The 16,332-nt window shown below is 36.1% G+C and overlaps 1 protein-coding gene across 6 annotated transcripts in view; it reads right to left on the bottom strand.

Annotated features, from left to right (window-relative positions):
- The window catches only part of GRIK2 (glutamate ionotropic receptor kainate type subunit 2), a 590,198-nt gene that overhangs the window by 218,956 nt on the left and 354,910 nt on the right, over window positions 1-16,332 (bottom strand). For all 6 annotated transcript variants that reach the window (XM_074333341.1, XM_074333342.1, XM_074333338.1 and 3 more), the window contains exon 9: window positions 12,569-12,676. In XM_074333341.1, the coding sequence (XP_074189442.1) occupies window positions 12,569-12,676 (108 nt within the window). The remainder of the gene's footprint in view (window positions 1-12,568; window positions 12,677-16,332) is intronic.

The raw sequence follows: 16,332 nt of genomic DNA, 5'->3' as shown, positions 1-16,332 counted from the left end.
GTCAAATAGAATTTTGTATGGTTCATAGATTTTAAATCTCCTAGAGCTGTATAACTCAAAACTTTCTATTGATTGAGGAAAATGTCACCAGTGGGTTTCTATGCTTTGTTTTGTTTTAATCACAAGAACCACTAAGTCAACACAATTTTTTTCTTTTAATCTATTTTCAGAACCACAATTTTTTCACTATATAATTTAATCAAGTCTTTAAAGTACTTTTTGCATTCCCAAAAGTAAATAAGATATCTAGTATTCTTGACTTCACAGAGCTATTTTAAGTAGAGTGAGTCTATATCTGTTTTACTTGGATATTTCAAGTTTACAATTGTCTTCCTAGTATAAACATTAAATAAAATAGATAAGTAATATAAAAGTATTTCAAAATCTATAAAGAACTATAGAAAATATGACATTATTCATTTTTATCTTATGTTCTGAATGGTTCTTAAAATAAATTTTCTCTTCTTCATAAAAAGAATGTATGTTTATTGCTAAATTGTAAACTACACAAAATATATAAGAGAACATCAATTTAAACTTTGAACCTATGCACAGAACTGAGTTCATCATAGCTAATCCTTTGCTGTATGTATGTCCTTTGCATAATTTGTATCCTAGCCTTGTAGTTAATGACCCAGCCTCAGGAGAGGATATCAGACTGCCTCAATCCCATTGCATCTCTACTGCTTACCATCAGGTGACTTCTCTGCGCCTCAATTTTCTCATCTATAAGTGGGGAAATAACATTATCTACCTCATAGAGCTATTGCAAGGATTAAATGAAAAAGAAATCAATATAATGTGTTTATAAGTAGGCTATAATTGTTATATTAATTAAATATATCCTCTTTGTACATTACCATGAACACTTTCAACTGACATTAAAAACTAATCAATTCACAACTTTAATGATTATATAAAATGAACATCATATGAACTTATGATTTAACTATCATGGTTACAAGTAAGCCTTTAGTAAACACAGTTATTTATAAATATTTGCCCATATATTTTATTAGTTTAAAAATAGATTCCCAGAATGAGAATTACTGAGTCCCAATAACATAAGCTAAGATTGTCAGTACATGTTGCCATATAGCTTTGAACAGTATTGTGTACTTGCTATTTTCCCCCTGAAAGTTCATGGTAGTTCCCATAATACAACTGTCATTCTAACAATTTATGTTTCACTTTTAATAGTTTAACTTTCATAATTGGGTGATATATGATAGTTAAGGACTGTTGTCTTGATTTCTAGATAGATTTCTAGATATATTTTATTTCAGTTAATTCTCTCACCTAAACTCCCAGTATCTAATATTAATCATGCTTACCTTGCTTCTATTATTTGAGTATTTCCATTTGCTGACAAATCATTATCTACACTTACACATTCACATTCAACATATTTCTCATTTTATGGTTTTCTTTATAAGCAGCTCATTAATCAAGTTTTTAAATATCCTATCTTTTTTTCCCTCAAATCTTATTTTTAGCCTTGCTTTTTTTCAGGTCATCTGGTTTTTCACTATTTCATTTCTACCCCTGAATTTTTGATAGATAGTTGTTTTGTGGTAATGTGAGAGATAAGTAAGCTTTAAATATATTATTGTTTTAAGTCTGATAATTGTTAACTTTCAAAAAACTTTTACAATCGCGTTCTAAAACGAAAATTGAATTACAAACCTTAAAATGACATCTATGAAAATGCACTGCTTTGGTCCATTCTGCTACTACACATATGGACTCACAATTTTTGTTAATTTAATCTGGGATTGTGAGGAGTACTTCTCTTTTTCTTTTGCTGTGCATATTATAGATCATCTCTCTCCATGAAAAAAAAATTATAATTTTTGACATAATCTTTAAAATAGTTGTTAAAAACTTTTATCTATATGATTTAAACTACTTTTGATGTTTACTAGGATTTCTAGCCACAATTATCTCTTTGTTGAGTGTTTGCTTTTCATTCATTATCGTTCTTATATAAGAATTTTTTTGTAAAGGATAACTATGTGATGTACTTCTATCTGTTTGCAGGTTTGAAATAATTTTGTTGCATTTCTCTATGAAGAAAATTAAGCTAAATAAAGATATCGTGTCATGGCCTTCTTTCAGAGCTCTGTCTTATTCATAGTTTCTTTGTTGGTAGATATTTTTCTTGAAACCTTCTAGTATGCTCTATTTAGAATTTTTAAAGGGAGGGGCGGAGGAGGAAGAGAGAGAGAGAGGGACAGAGACAGAGAGACAGAGAGACAGAGACAGAGACAGAGACAGAGAGACTGAGATTCTTCTTTTATTATATTTGCCAGAAATATAATGCATTTATCCATTTACTGAAGGTGGATTTTACTGCAGTCATAATTTTTCTGAATTATTTGTGTCGTCATGACTTCAATAAATGTCATCTATTGTCATACTCTTTAATGGAATATTTTTTCCTATTCCACTACCTTCCACATGTGTCTTGATCACTGTTTCAAAAAAGAAGGAAAAACAGTTCCCTCTTTTCTATAGAAATAAACAGAACAAGTTATGTATGCCCCCAACACCAAAGTATCACAGCACATTTTAATTGTAATTCTTTCCTTATCTCTCTCTAGTTAAAATTTAAATCCTGTAAGGGTACAGACTGGCTTACTCATCCTTTCATCCCAAGACCTTTGACTATAGAACATACTAGAAACCTTAGGTGTGAGGGATCTAAATATATTAGTTGAATGAAGAAATAAATGTATTTTCAATTCAGAAATGCCATTTATGTTTTTCTTTGCATTAAAATCATGTTTCATTTTATTTTTCTTATCCTCTTGTATTAGACTATAAGTGCCTTGAGGGAAGGATATCACTACTTTGAATTATAGATAATAAATATTCAATGCATATTATTGAATAAACGAATGAATGGAATGAGTGAACTATTACATGATGAAAACTTTCAGAGGATTTTAAGGTTGTTAACACATCAAACTTATTTATTCATTCACTCATTCATTTGGCAAATATTGAATATATACTATGTGTTTATTCTTTTGTATGTTTTCTTTTCCATGTTTTGTTATTCATGTTTTTCAAGCTTTATCTTAATAACATTTAACTTTTGGTAATATTGTGCCACATATCTTTGATGTTTATTTGAACTTTTCTTATGCTACATTTTATATATGTCAATATAAATAAGTTATAAGGCTTTTATGTAAATATTTTATGCTTTATTTTCTATATTTCTCAGGAATAAATTCTTCATACAATTTTGTTCGGTAACTATGTTTTCTCTTTGGTTTCTTTGTTGTGTAGAAAAAAACATTTGTTTTCAAGATGATTTTAAAGTTATTTAAGTATCTCATTAATTAGTTGATACTTCATTCATCTTTGTTTTTGACAATTTTCTCAGCATAAAGTTCCTTTGATTTGCAAATATTATTTCTTGATGTCCAAAGAATATTTCACCTTTTCTCCCTGAGCTACATAATTGTTTGCCTCATCTGTAATTATCATCTCATAGTTTCTTCTAAATGTATGTTAGTTCTGTTTCATGTAAGCACAATCAGTGGGACATGTTTCTGATTTTCTGCGGAATTGCAGTAATAATTTGTTTCACAAGTATACCAAAAAGTGGAAACAAAACAAACATTTCCATCTAGGTTTAAAAATATTAATTAGAAATAAAGTCAAGTTCATTTAAAATTAAGAAATCATTTAACATTGATTCCCTACTGAAAAAATTAGTTGGCACAATTGAATCTATCAAAATTCTATATACACTGTCTTATCAACATTTACTAACAACATATCTGTGGATGTTAGGGAATGGAAAACATGCAGTGCAGTTTTTCATTATAGAACAATGTGAAAGAAAAAAGATTTCTCTAATTATATATTGTTTTGTTAATATCAGACAAGTGTATTTGTCTTGAGCAAAGAGCATAAGTGGTACTTTTCCAAAGAAAGTCTGTGTGATGATCATGAGAGACCACACTGTACATTATGTTTAAAACAGTCTTAACACAATATGGAGTCTCTATCATAAGTTTGCTTAAAAAAAAATTCTTCCCCAAATTAGTCGCCTCCAACCACGTGGCCAATGATGTATAGTTTGCCTTGAAGCATATTAACCATTCCTTTCAGAAGAAAGGGCATCCCTGCTTGAGGGTACTGAGAAATGGAAAGCATAAGGAAGGTACTGATAGTAAATGCTAATTTACAACCAGAAGATAAATATTCTCTCTAATTGACTGAATATGTACTAGTGGACTATATATTTCTCTACTAGTCTACCTATTCTTTATGGGTAATTTGCAAACGCAGGTTTCTCAAGCCTATGTGGTACATGAATAACAGGGACAGAGTATCTTCAACACACAAGCTATCTTGTTAAGTGTTGCAGACAAATTAGAGACTTTTTTCCTCACTTACTTTACCCTTTCCAATGTTAAATTTTTAAATGAAAAGTAGAGATAGTTACTTGCATTACTGTTTAATAATAGTAGTGTCTAATAACAATTAATAGTAAGGTAGATCCTTTCATTGGGCTAAGTATGAACACAGATCACTTAAAAAAGAACTGGCACCTGATCTGTCAAGGATAAAATGAGATATTTTAGCTGCCTGACATTTTAGAAAATTCAGAGTAAAGAACAATTAACTGGGAGCTGAGCCACCTTCACACATAAGTGATTGGGCCTGTGAGGATAGTGCAGAGAACTTCTCAATTAATGTTTCCTAAAACTATCCACCAATTTCCACAGTCTAGAACTTCACCATTTGAAAACTACAATGTTAATATGAGGACAATAAATTAATAAGTATGTAGTCATCTCACAGAAAAGGATGACAAATCTAAAAAAGATTTTTCACCTTTAAGATGAAATTTTCATCTTTAAGGAGAAATACAGATTTTTCACCTTTTAGGCAAACTCAACCGTAAACATAATTAGTGTGTTGAGAGACAGGTGATAGTTTTGATGTTTTAAATAAAATGTTAATCAATGAATTAACTGTTTTCACATATAACAATGTGGTATAATTCAATTAAGAGCCATTTCACAAAGAATAAAAATGCAGTTCAGAGATTACTTAGAAATCAAATCAACCATTACAATTATGTTTAATACACATCCTTGTTTAATTCAAATTCAGTAGCTAATAGAAAAAAAATCAATATTTGGTATTCTTTGATAGGTGAAAAAACAAAACCATGTATCTTCAAATAAGGTAATACTAATGATTTCTAAACATAATCATCTGTAAATAGTTTTCGTAAATATTTTACTGTCCTGAAGGTTAAAAGTTAGCAAGAAAAATAACTATAAACACACTGACACACAACCATAATATATCAGTACAGTTGTGAGAGAAGGCATAAAATAAATTCTATATAAGAGTTAGACCAATTAAATGGTTAACATCTCCAAAGAAATACACTAGGCTTGGACCCTGCCCAGAAAACATTTTTGCTTTTTAAGAAGCAAACAACACGTTTCTGACTGGCTGGAAGATTACTAGTCAGCATCGCCATTCCCATTGCTTTCCTATACGGAAGCAAAAGAAATCTCAGTTCCTGGGAAAGTAGGAGGTGATTGTTGCCATGGAGAAGAGGGCATGTGTATCAAATGCCATCAAAGATAGGATGATAAAAGCTGCTATGCATCAGGTATCTAAAAATCTATCAGAGAAATTGTTCTCGCTTAGCTAAGCACAGGTTTTCAGTTTTAAATACATTTTGAAGTGTATAAATTCCATTCAGAAGCCTTTTTCATAGGGAGTTAATGAGTACAGGATTCTACAGACAAGAGAAAGGTCAATAGCAAAAATTTTAGCAAAAATTTCTAAGAAATTACCACTTTTTCTTAAGAAAACATATACTCTACAAAAAATTCTTCGAAAAGCCCTTTGAAACATTTTCTGATCCTGAAACATATGAGACTATATATTCAGGCAGGCGGAGTTTCACTACTGATGCTCACCCTCTTCATATATTATCAAACTATCTAAATTTTCAGCAAGAAGCCTATGGATTGCTGAAACCAGTTTCTGTACTGGTGGGTACAAATGCAAAAGTTAATAATCAGAAAGTAAAGATGTTAAAACTTGGAATGAAGCTTCATTTGAAAGTGACTATGACAAATTTAAACTTTTAAATGTTTTACAAATGTGAATTATCTTACTTTATATTCATTTAAATTCTTAACTTTGTAGAAATTGTAACCACTTTCCTTTTTCAAGATTTTCTCTGAGGATATACAAATTAGAGCTGATTTTATTATAAAAGCATGCTGAGGCAAATGTATGGTGTAATTGTTCATAGTCCTAAACACTTCCAAGACCCTTAGCAACATCTCTGGCAAGGGAAATTTATTGGCTTCATCCCTATGTGTTTTTTTCAATTACTATAATATTAATATACAAAGTCAATTCAATAAAATTTATTAGACCTTTTCCATTGAGGAAGCAGAAAATACTATTATCCAAGTTCTATTTTAATATAAATGTCACATTCAAGAGAATATCAAAAAAATAACCAGAATAGATAGCAAAGTCTGGCACTAGAAAAAGGACAAGAGAGGTACACAAGTTGACTTTAGTTTAACACCTCACTTAGAAGTATTCTCTTGTATGTTAAAAATCCATTTGAACACATAAGGTAAAAGAGTGAGACAGATTTTTTTTTTTCTCGTAAAGCATTTAATTATGTACATAGTGATGCCAAAGGACATTCAAGAATAAAATTCACTATGTGGTAGGATTCAGTGATTTTATTATTGCATTATAGTTTCTTAGAAGAATTTTTTTTTTTTTTAAGTATGTGTTTATTTTCTCCAAATGTCCTCTAGATAGCTCATCTTGCAATGGAAATGTGCCACTATCGTGTAGTGTCATTAACTCAGTTCAAACATATCTTGTGTAAAATCCTTCTAACTGTTTTTGCTCTACACAGAACCCTTTTGAAGTTATGTTCTAAAAACCTTCTGAGTATTTCTTAACATCTTATGCCATTATTCATATATTTTGTTTCATCTGAAGCTGGTCTTTCCTAAGCACATATCTATCTTCAGAGGATTAGTTTTAGTATTTCCAGTGGTAAATCTTAGCTACACATGCTAAAAACAAAACAAACCCCAGAAATTTCATTTTATTGTCAGTTGTGAAGACATTTTTATATTTTTCTCAATTCTTCTTGGTCTCATTATTTTTACTATGTTTCCCTCTCCTTCCAGTGACTCCAAAAATTCCATTGAAAGATTGAATATACAAACAGAGAACAGTCAGACCATGTATGACAACAGGACTTTAACCCAGAACTTCTGGAGCAAACATCCTGGAAATCAAACTACAACCTCTGTAATAGCAATCTGCCCAGAATAATTAAAATTGGCTCAACTTCCAGCTTCCCCCCACCCCACCCCCGTTTTTTATTGTTGTTTTTTTTTTTTTTTTTTTGCCCTTCTTCCAACTAAGGATCTACTAGAGAAAGTCAAAAATGCCCTCCAAACCAATCACCCAAGATGCCCCACTTCTACTTAGCCCACCTCCAGTGTCCTCATGCCAACGATCTATAATCAGAGCACACCTGAAGCTTTCTCTTTTTTCTACTATAAAGCTTTTCCACTCTCCTGTCTGTCCTTGAATCTCTGCCAAATTAAAGTGATGGTGGCTGGTTCCCTTGCTATATAGCAAGCTCTGAATAATACCTGTTTGTTCTCACTTGATTGGTCTTTGTTTATTTCCACACCATACATTTATAAGAAGAAAAAAAAGGAAATTTATAAAGAGAATAATGATTTTTACTCATTGATGTAATATTGGAGTGCCAGCAAGCATTGCATTACACCATGTAGGGGACCAGCTTTGCCATTGGTGCAATGTTCATCCTTGCCAGCTTAGACTTCAGTGCTGCCTTTTCCGGCACTGTAAAATCCTTCAACCCTTGAAGACTTGACCCACAACTCCAACCTAATGATTATTTAACTACTGGATTTCTCTGTCCCCACTCTGTAGGTATGGAGTAAAACTGCAGAAAAAACAAACAAATAACTGTGCTGTAGGGAAATTGCATCAGACATGTGAGTAAACATCCTGTGTGAAGTATCTCTTATGATTCTCATAGAGATTCTCATTCATTCATCAGTTAATAAATGTTTCTTTAGGATGTAGTTTGTGTCAGACACTTTTCTAGGCCTTGAATATGTAAATAGTGGGAAAGAGGATTTTTTTTTCATTTAGTAAGACGTGTATTGCTAGGAACAAAGTCTTTTTAAAAATATGCATGTAAATGCATAATTGTACATTGTGATAAGTATCAAGAAGGAAAGTCACAGGGTGCTCTGAGAAAAATCAAATTTGATAAGGACTTAGAGAGTGCTCATTTAGGAAGTAATAGTTAGGCTGTGACCCCAACGATTTATAATGGCCAGGCAAAGGGGATAGGGCTGGGTATTCCAGAGTGGGAAACTCTATTGCCAAGTAATAGAAACCTTTGCACCTGTGAAATAAAATGAAAAAAAAAAAAAAAGTCAGTATAGCTTAAGCATAGAAAATATCTGAGAGAGTGGTAAAAGTGAGAAGGAAAGGTAAGGAATGCATTGTAAATGGAAGAGTTTGGATAGAGGAATGATGTGGATAGAGTACTTTGCTTTTAAAGATATCAGCTGTATGCTGCGATTTGTGGAATGGATTACAAGGGGGAATAGGACAGAGAGGCTTTCTTGGGCTTTAATGTGAGAGGTCCCCTGGCTATGATAGCAGCAACGGAAGTGCAGAGAAATGGATGGAGTATTTTGAAAGTAGAATATGCCATATGGTTTTTGAACTGACCAGAAGAATGCAAGCTGGGAAAACCACTTATTCTGATTTTCCTGTTCTAATTGCTAGTACTCAATACAAAGATCTTAAAGAAATAAATTGTCCTGTTATTGCCTGAGGTAAAAAAGTCACCTACTGTCTTAGTTTTCCTCAGCACCTCCTCCTATGCTCCATAGAAAGCACCACTATGGTTCCAAAAGCTTGTTTGGACAGATGTGGCTGGTTGTATATGTGGTATTGGTGATATTTCTTGGATCATGATGAACTGAGCTGGGTTCCAACCCAGGTCCTTGTCAAGACAGACTGAAAAGGACTTACACTGATCTAAGGGCATTATCTAAGTAGAAAGGATGTGTCCATAGTAGCATGTCAACCCCAAGCTCAGTTCCCTGTTTGGGGAAACATAACCTGTTTCTTCCTGGTTTATCTGCTCCACAGTTGTAAATATCAGAAACATAGATTTTCTTCCTACTAACTGTTTCAATATTAAGGTTCACATTTCAGAAAAGGATCCAAAATATATCATTCTGGTAACATACAAATAAGATATGTTTCTTTTACTCACTTATTACTGCTCAATCTAGTATTAAAATTTTATGAATCCATGTATTATTGGCAGGTTTTCTTTACTAGCGTATAATCTTCATAATAATACAAAATACATGTTCACTGAATATTTGCTAGATAATTAAACAAATGAAGTGTGCTGGTCAAAGATTACTAAGACAAAACTAGGAAAAGGCAGTACCATGAGAAGTAATGAGTAAAGCCATCATTTCACACATTTTCTTTGTTCATTTTCCTCACCAGGCATAAGGGAGAATTGGGGATAATTAAAATTTCTAGTCTTAATCGCTAAAAAGATAGTATTTCCAGGTTCTTTTAGAGACCATGATTTTCTTACATCAGCCTGTAGAAGACGGAAGTCTTTTGCACCTTATTTTTATTGAGATGAGGAATTTGGCACAGAGAAGCTGGGTGGAAAGATGAAGTACACACACTTGTGATAGAACCAGAATTATAACTTAAGTCTATATAATTTTACCATGTATCGAACCTTCCAAACTGTGAACTCTATAAGGTGGGAAGTCTGATTTTTCATCTATGGGTTGATAACTATACTTCTCAGGAAAAAAAAATAAAAGTAAAAGCATCAAGATTTATTAGTCTTCATGAAGTAAATGTTGCTATTACCCATGATGCAATTGAACACTCTGCTTTAGAAGAATTAAGAAACTTGTCCATAAATAGTAAACTGCAGAGCAGGGTTAAAGCCCAATTCTGTCTGAATTTAGTCATTGATATTTTAACCATTCTACTAAATTAAAACAAACAAATGAAAGGAAAAAAACAAAAACACACACACACACACAAAACCACAGGGTACTTTTTGCTACTTAGCAGCACTTTATTTCTACTGAGTAAAAGTCATGTCAGGTACAATGGCATTCCCAAACCATTTATATTTTTCTTAAGATTTAACTAAACTGAATCCCATCTCCATCTTTTAGCTGATGACTTCATGTGCTAATTTTTGAAGATACTGAAATCATTTGATGTGAACTCTTTTAAGTTTTCTTTCTAACTTGCCTTCACCTGTTCTCAATACCTTATCTGTCTTCTCAGATAATGTTAATTTCTCTCACTAATTCATTCTACAGCCTTTGATTTCTAGCTTTATCATTGGCTCCTCTCACGTTTGACACCTGGCTTCTCCATTACTCCTTGAAAACATAGTCCCAATGTTCTGCTATTCTTTGAATTAATACGATTGCTGAATGTTCAGTTAATACCTCTGTTACTGTTTATTCATCTATCATTTCCACTCTTAGAATAGTGTCATGCGAGGCAACCTGTGGAGTGTCTGGTCCCGCTCCCCACATAATGCAAAACATGGTGAGGCCAAAAAGGAACACCCACGGAGCCATAGACAGGGGAGTCATACCACTATATTCTTGCTGGCGGCTGGGTTGGAGACACAGGAAGCAGGAGCCACACTGTCCGCAACCTGCTGTGCACTTCTCTCTGCCAATCAACCTCACTTGCTAGCTGCAAACTGCCTCTCCGCAATCCGCAATCCACACTCTGCCACTTGTTGGCTCAGCCACCATCTTCTTGCTAGCCCCCATTTTCTGCTAGTGTAGCCACAGCAGTAATATTCGTGGCCAATGGCTCATTGGTTAAAGCTGAGGGCCAACTAGCCACAGCTGATGACCATTTGATCACAGTTGATGGCCATTTACTACCTGAGCCAGCACCTTTCCATGTGAGGCCGAGAGCCTGGAAACTGCACTCCAGGCTCTGTCCCCACACTCCATCCCTACAGGGTCTCGCCTCACAGTCTACGTAACAAGCGTCTTCTGTGAGGGGCCCTGTGCGAGGAATGTGGAGGTGAATGCAATATTCTGGACACAGCCAGGCTCTGGGCACAGCCAGGGTTTCTCAGGGCACTACCAGTCTTTCTGGGCACAGCCAGACCTCCTGGACTCAGCCAGGGCCCTCACATATTCTCCATGGCGGCCGGTCGAGACACAAAAGCAAACATCCACCAGTTCCACTACATGGTGGTACATTCCTAAGCAAATAGTCAAGCAGTCCATTAAATTAGGGATGGAGCCCATTCCCCATAGTCCATAGTCATTCGGCAGGGCTGTCCTGGGGGTGAGCGACGACCTTGGCCTCACCCTCATCTCCCACAGAGGACTCAGCAAGTGTTTCCTCCTGGGACTACAAGTCCTGCATTCGGGCTGCTTCAGTAAGCATTTCCCAGCCCACAGGGCCGCAATAACCTTCACTTTCTCCTGCCTATGCTGGTCAGAGAACTGTCCACATCTTCCCACCCCTCCATGGGGGTCAAGCTCTCCAGCAGCTGCTCCTCCTGGTCTTCCTGGGACTGAGTGTTCATATGCACGAACTGCTCTACCGCCCTTTGGAGAGCTTTGGCCGGCACTGTACCCTGCTCGCTGCGTCATTTGTCATGCGAGGCGACCTGCGGGGTCTCTGGTCCCGCTCCCCACATAACGTAGTACATGATGAGGCCAAAAAAAGAACACTCATGGAGCCATAGATAGGGGAGTCATACCACTATATTCTTGCTGGCCGCTGGGTTAGAGACACAGGAAGCAGGAGCCACACTGTCTACAACCTGCTGTGCACTTCTCTCTGCCAACCAACCTCACTTGCCAGCTGCAATCCACCGCTCTACAATCCACAATCTACAATCCGCAATCCGCCGCTTGCTAGCTCAGCCACCATCTTCTTGCTAGGCCCCCATTTTCTGCTCAGCAACCATCTTCTTGCTAGGCCCCCATTTTCTGCTAGCGTAGCCACGGCAGTTATATTAGTGGCCACTGGCTCACTGGTTACAGCTGACGGCCAACTAGCCACAGCTGATGTCCATTTGATCTCAGTTGATGGCCATTTACTACCTGAGCCAGCACCTTTCCACATGAGGCCGAGAACCTGGAAACTGCACTCCTGGCTTTGTCCTCACAAACAGTTTTAAATTCATGGCTCCATACTAAAATTATTCCAAACTATAATAGCTTCCCAAGGAACCCATAGGCCTCCAGGCTATTCTCTCTTTAAACTCACATTTTATACTATATATAGCAAATATCTTGGCATGTTTTCTGTTTGGTGTTTACTGTATGACTCAAACCTGACATTTGAGCTCTATTTCCCACTTCTACTGCATGTATTTCCCACTTCCAATGTGTGTTTCATTTAATAATTAAAAGTAGATTAGCTCAATGCCTAAAAGTACCTTTTCCAGACCTTCTTCCTTAAGACTGATCACATCCAAATCAAAATCTGTCCGTAAGCCATTGGTTTTGTTGAAAGTTATTCTGCCTGTGAGACCTTCCCAATGTGCCTAGAGGAAAAGGAAAAAAGAAAAAAAAAAAGAAAAATGATTAACAAATAATTAAAAAAACATAGAAGAGGAAACACATTTCAAAAAAAAAAAAAGGAAACATTATTTTCATTACTTTTCATGAACTTACATTGCTATGGATTTTTAAAATATTTTTTACTCTTTTCTGAACTTTGAGGGATTTTTTTTCTAAATAAATTATTCTAGTCTCAGTATGAAATTTGTTGTACCATTTTTTTCATTTTAAATAACACATTTTCCAGATATCACTTTTCTTTATGAGACATTTGAAGATTACGTTTTAAATAGAAAACCACTTTTATCAAAGGAGAAGAATTTAGTCACTTATTATGATATATGAGATAGTGAATATCTCACTGGAGATTACAAATAGAATTACTGTTATGAAATACCACTCCTAAGTTCATACTAACATGAAAATATACTAATTTTATTACAAGCAAGAAACTGAATCTAGGAAAACCTGTCACATACGATTTTGATTATGCACTTTCCCCTTGGAATATTTAACTTATTAATTTAGTTTCCCTTGAGTAATGTATCAAAATTACTTGACATCAAGTTATACTTCCTGTAGAAGGAGTTCTCTATATAGAATGAAGTGGGAATATAATAATCCACTTACATAATGGGTTAACCCCCATCAAAGGTGAGTAAATATCTGGGATTTTGTGTTTTGTTTTTTTTTAACGTAAAAACTTCTCCCACTCTGCTGGCTATATAGCCCAAATTAGATAGTTTCTGTTATTTGTCATTTGGAAATAGCTTGAACTATCACGTAATATATACTCACAACTATAATGTTTGAAAGAATACATATATATATATATATATATATATATATATATAGACACAAAAGAAGTAAAACCCAGTAGATTATAGGCAACATTCATTCCAATAAAGATTACAAATGAATATTAGCATTACTACATTTCTTAGGCATTGCTTTTTTCTTGGGTACTTATGTGTAGGTATTTGAAAATAGTTTTAGGCCAATAAATTACAAATAAAATAGGAAAAATTGTAATACACATTGTAATGCAGAGACTCAGCTCCTGCTCCCTGCATAAGACGGCAGGATATAGGACAAAAAGGAACACCCACGGAGCTGTGGATAGGGAATTCATACCACTATATTCTCGCTGGCGGCTGGGTTAGAGATACAGGAAGCAGAAGCCACATGATCTACAATCTGCCGCCCGCTTCTCTGTCAACCAACAAACCTGCCGGCCTAACTACAACAGTTATATTACTGGTTAATGGCTAACCGGTAACATCTGATGCCCAACTAGTTAAAGCTGATGGCCATCTAATGACCGAGCCAGCACCTTTCCACGTGAGGCTGAGAGCCTGGAAACTGCTCTATGGGACTCTGTTCTCACACACATCTATACTCATATTGCAACATGACATCATCTTGAGCTTAAGCATGTGTTAACTGGTCTCCAATAAGGAAGAAAAGATTACTTTAACCCAACTTCATCCAAAGAAAATAATTTCAAGTAATTAACAAAAATGCCAATATGATCAAGAACTACAGGTGTAGAAGTGTAGAAACTGAAACAAAGCTGGGATAGAGACACCATGAGGAAATGTACATCAGGTGAAACTGTACAACTAAAATAATTAAATCACAAATTCAATTCTGAACAGCCAGAATAAAGAAAATATGGTAAAAACACAATATACAGCATCCATAATTTAAGACACACCGACTAGCCAGGGGAAGTATAGCTTTTTCTGGTAGTGAAACCTGAGAGAAATATCTCCTTTTAGTCCTCAGAAGAGGGGAAACAATGTGATCTAGTGAACAAGGTCCTCAAACACCCTCCAATAAATACAATATTGAGTATTATACAATTGCTTCATAGGGTTGTTTGACACATGCCTCAATACTCAAGTGCAGCATTCAAAAAAAGAAATCCTTCAAATAGCCAAACCTGTACACTATTATTTGCATCTCTGATGCTGTTTTAAACCAGAAGTAAATGTATAATGTGGAGGAATAAATAAAATGCATATTCTTCAGGGAGTATCATTTCACTTGAGAGTTTGATAAGAATTAGACAAGATTTCCAGTCAAGAAGGCACAGTAGGTAAATGCTCTGCTCACCTCCTCTCAGGACAACATCAATTATAACTAAACCACAGAACAACAAATATTGAGACTCATCTGAAGCCCTACAACTACTGACATTCAGAAGAAGCAACCTGGAGACTGGCAGGAGGAAAAGAGACGTAGAATGGGCTGGTCCCACACCTGTGTCTGATCATTACAAACTTGGAGGGATATCTCAGCTGTAGAGGTCATACCTAGAAGAGCAAGGGGTCCCAGTCCTTCCACAGCCTAGGGTTTTAGTGCCTGGGAGAGAAGTCCCCATAACTTCTGTCTATAGAAATTAGCAGAGATTGTGGCTGAGTCAGACAGAGGGTGCCTGCACTCCCAGATGTACCTCTTGAAGTGCCCGGCATGGACTTACTTGCTGACGGACACGCTCTGAGCTCCAGTGCTGGGACAGTGGCTCAAAAGGCACCAGGGACATACAGGAAGGAACAGAATTGTCTAGCTTTGAGATAAGGGCTGAAGGAGCAGCTTTCTTCCAGATGGAGGAACTGGCAGTGGCTATTGTTTCTTTGTTGATCCCGCCCCCTCCCTGAGTGCAGACACAGGCAGACTCATGAGTCTCCAACAAACTGACTACCATATTACCTTTCTTCTGCCCCACCCTAGTGATTCCCTGAGACCATGCCCCACCACCTTTTGGACACACACCCAAACCACTTCCAGTGTCTTTTCTGTATAACGGTCTGCCTTGGTTCATGCTGTGGACATTCCTAAAATCTCTCAAAGGTTCACAAAACCCAAACAAGTAGTATCTGGCTTCAGCATGTCCTGTACCTCTGGCTGAGCAGTCCTAAGCCTGGCACTAGCAGCAGCCGACCTTAGTTCACAGCTTGGCCTTTCAAGGCTCCTCCAAGCACAGTGTGGGTGATGGAAATATATGGATTGCTTCGTGGCTCATGCCAGGCAGCCGAGGTCAGGGCATAGACTGCAGCTGAACTTGACCTGCAGTAGGTCCTTTCTCAGGAGGCCCCAGGTTTGGTAGTCCCAGCAACCAGCTTTGGATTGGGCTAGAGCATCACCCAGCCATCTGCAAAGATGACACACCCAAAGGGAAGACTGGGCAGGCACCAGAGCTCCAGTAAAGTGAACCCTCCTCTCTAGAGTCAGCCCCAGGACAACAACTCCTCCACTGTAGTCATAGCCAGTCCTCACAAGGGTTAATCCCTCCCATTGAGGTACAAAAAAAAAAAAAAATCAAGTCTCAACTACCACCAGAGGGTGCATACAACCTACACAAGGGATACACCTAGAGCACCTAGCTCTGGTCACCAGGGAGACTGCACCACAAGGTCCCACAGGACAGCTACTACATAAGGCCACTCTATTTAGACCATGAGGCATAGCAGCCCTACACAGAAACAAACACAGGGAGGCAGCCAAAATGGGGAGACAAAGAAACATGTCCCAAATAAAAGAATATAACAAAGTTCCAGAAAAAGAACTAAACAAAATGTAGACAAACAATCTACCAGATGCAGAGTTCCAAACAATAGTTATAAGGATGCTCAAT

The sequence above is a fragment of the Rhinolophus sinicus genome, linkage group LG05 (genome assembly GCF_036562045.2).
Source record: "Rhinolophus sinicus isolate RSC01 linkage group LG05, ASM3656204v1, whole genome shotgun sequence".
Lineage (NCBI taxonomy): Eukaryota > Metazoa > Chordata > Mammalia > Chiroptera > Rhinolophidae > Rhinolophus > Rhinolophus sinicus.
Note: the sequence above shows the minus strand (reverse complement) of the source record. Positions and strands in the feature narration are given on the sequence as shown.